Here is a 3,111-nt window from a genome sequence, read left to right as displayed (position 1 = left end):
TCATGTTTTTGAATGCAGTAATCAAATATGTATACATACAGCTATTCAAAATACCAGCTGCAATCTGACAGCAGTTCAGCTTCCTGTAAAATGCTGATGAGAATGAATCGAAAGAATGAGAAAAAACTCACACTTACACTGAAGCCTGCGATGCTGATTCTCAACAGGGTCATTACAGTCTTACATTCGGAACATCCTGCTCATCTGCTGTGGATTCCCTCGAATGCACTCTTTATCTATCCTCAGAGAGAGAGAGAGAGCGAGAGCTCTTAATGGCTTTTGCTACATTGGGGCTCGTACCATTTGCAAGCACATCAAATTCAAAGGGGGTTTAAATGTGCTGCTGGACTGATCCATTTCCTGCAGAAGAGAATGAGAGAAATACAGGCGAGAAAAATGAAAGTTGTGAAGCAAAATTCAGCTGAGACCCCATCCATCACTGTCTGCTCAGTGTACGAGCGCTTCACCATTGAGACAGCCTCTGTTCTTTCATTAGCGTGTGCCACAGTTCCTCCAGGCGCCCTTATTAAGAAAACCAATGAAACGATAACTTCATATAAATCTGTCCGGCTCCGCTTGAACATGACACAGCTGACTGGTTCTTTTCTTGTTATTCAGGGAGCTTTAAATTCATTCCCCTGAGCTTCCCCTCCCAACTAGGCTAATGTGAGAGGATGACAGATGAAGAACTAACTTCTCCAGCAGTCGAGACTCACTGAAATCACGCTGATGCTGTGAAACTCGCGTGGGTTTGGGATTTAAAAAGCCGTCGTCTGTGACAGCTGTGATTTCGGAGAAATGCGCCTGTTAGTCCTGGGACACATTTGAGGTGATTGAGGTGATTAATGAACGCCTGTGCTTCTATGAAAAGATATAAAGTTTGACTGCTATGATAGCAATAATTGGATCTATAACTGCAACTATTCAATAAATGAAGCAAAAAAAAAAAATAATAATAAAAAAAATATAATAATAATAAATAAAAACTTCCATAGAATATCTCAGCTGTCCAAATGTGTGTTTTATGCAGTGGACAGTGTTTACAAGCACTTGTCCTCAGATAATTACAGTTTGGGAAACTGTATAGCATAAAATCGTGAATGTATAGCCTACTAAAACCAAAAATATTTATATAGGTTATGTAACATAATTGATACAGCAATCTGAGAACCAAAAAGTGTCCAATAAGCCTAACACCGGATCTGCTGTGTTACAATTTTAAAGCTATAAATATTGTGAAAATGTTATGGTATCTAATGCAATTCATAATTATAGTGTTTTGGGCTTCTTTAAAGGGGTCATATGATGCGATTTCAATTTTTCCTTTCTCTTTGGAGTGTTACAAGCTGTTCGTGAATAGATAAGATCCCTAAAGTTGCAAAGACTAAAGTCTCAAATCCAAAGAGATATTCTTGACCCCTTTAAATTATTCGGTTTATAAACGTGCCTGACACTCCCTCTGACGCGAAATAAACCAATATCCCGAGTTATTCAGTTACTCCTAACAGTACATTGACTGAACTGCTAAAAGAGAACCGATGATGGGATGTGCTAGAGTAGAGCAGCTGGACTGAATCATCGCTCCGGCCGGACAGAGCATCATCTCAATATGGTGAGGGGCCTAACATTTCCGTCACACGCTTGAAGTATTCAGCCAATCACAACGCTCTGGATAGCTGGCCAATCAGAGCACACCTCGCTTTTCAGACCGATGAGCTTTGTAAAAATCGACGCGTTTCAGAAAGGCGGGGCATAGAGGAGAAACAATAATGTACAGTATGTGGAAAATAATGAGTTTTTTTAACCTTAAACCGCATAAACACATTTCATTACACCAAATACACCAAATAATGTTCTTTTTAGCAGCATCATATGACCCCTTTAAAAGGTAGCCTATAGGCCTACAATAATTTCTTTCGGAAATGATTAGGTCTCGTAATTATACGTCGTCACGTAATAACCAGGGTTTAACGCTTAACGCCAGACAAGTAACATGATTAAAACATCAGTAACCAAAAATAACTATGTAAACACTAAAACGCAAGTGTTATTCTGATTTTATTACATGTAGAGTAAGTGGAGAACCGTGGATATAGCTAGGCTACTGTAGGCTATATTATGCATCTATTGCTGAGGCAAGGCTCGCGCAGCCTCTCCAGGAGAAATCAACACGCGCAACACTAACAAACTCAGCATCCTGAGGTAAAAAATCAAAATGGAAAGTTTTTATATTTAAAATGCAGTTAACATCACACAACGTTTTCGCCATTACGACTGTTTAATAGTTCTATAAACAGTTCAATAAGAAAATACAATAATATTAGGTCACTTACATTTTAGGCGGAACACAGCGCATCTCGCAGCAAACAGCCGATTCATTGCTGCTTGATTCCGTGTCTGAACGAATCGGTTGAATCAAAGTTTTATTAGCCCACGCATAAACATCTGATGAATCTGCTGTTTGAACGAATCGCTTGAATGAACGACTCAACGACTCACTCATTAAACGCTCACTACTGGCACCTACTGGCGTTTTAATTTAGTTGAAAAGTATCATTTCCACCATAATTTCTTGTTTGTATATTAAAAAATATTTAAAAGAATCTCATAATATTATTTAATGCCGTTGTATTTTTCAGTGGACATTTAATTTGATAACGTATAGATAATCACATTATTATAATTGAATTTATAGATCAAATGTAAGAATTTGAAATGAAAGTATTTATGAGATTAGTGGGAAGATGCCCTCTATAAAGGTAAAAAAAATGTCATTGGATAAAATATTGAATAGCCTATATTGAATAAAATGAGAATATTGCTTCAGAATAAATCATATTTGCAAAAAAAAAACTAAAACAAAACAAAACACACACACACACACACACATAAATATATATATATATATACACACACACACACCTAACAAATCCCAATTTAACCCCTGCAAATAGTAATGTACAGAAGCAAACATGGGAAATCTATTGATGCATTAAACGGGTCATATGATGCGATTTCAATTTTTCCTTTCTCTTTGGAGTGTTACAAGCTCTTGGTGAATAAATAAGATCTGTAAAGTTGCAAAGACTAAAGTCTCAAGTCCAAAGAGAT

General features: G+C 37.1%; 1 protein-coding gene across 1 annotated transcript in view; it reads left to right on the top strand.

Moving 5' to 3' along the window:
- Nucleotides 1–1,922: 1,922 nt before the first annotated feature.
- LOC107723943 (fibulin-7-like) overlaps nt 1,923–3,111 on the top strand; it is a 19,387-nt gene continuing 18,198 nt past the window's right edge. The window contains exon 1 of the mRNA XM_016532674.1: nt 1,923–1,953. Coding sequence (XP_016388160.1) covers nt 1,923–1,953 — 31 coding nt within the window. The remainder of the gene's footprint in view (nt 1,954–3,111) is intronic.

This window comes from Sinocyclocheilus rhinocerous, unplaced genomic scaffold, assembly GCF_001515625.1.
Source record: "Sinocyclocheilus rhinocerous isolate Xijiao unplaced genomic scaffold, SAMN03320098_v1.1 scaffold63, whole genome shotgun sequence".
NCBI lineage: Eukaryota > Metazoa > Chordata > Actinopteri > Cypriniformes > Cyprinidae > Sinocyclocheilus > Sinocyclocheilus rhinocerous.
The sequence above is the reverse complement of the archived record's forward strand: the minus strand, read 5'-3'. Positions and strand labels throughout refer to the sequence as shown.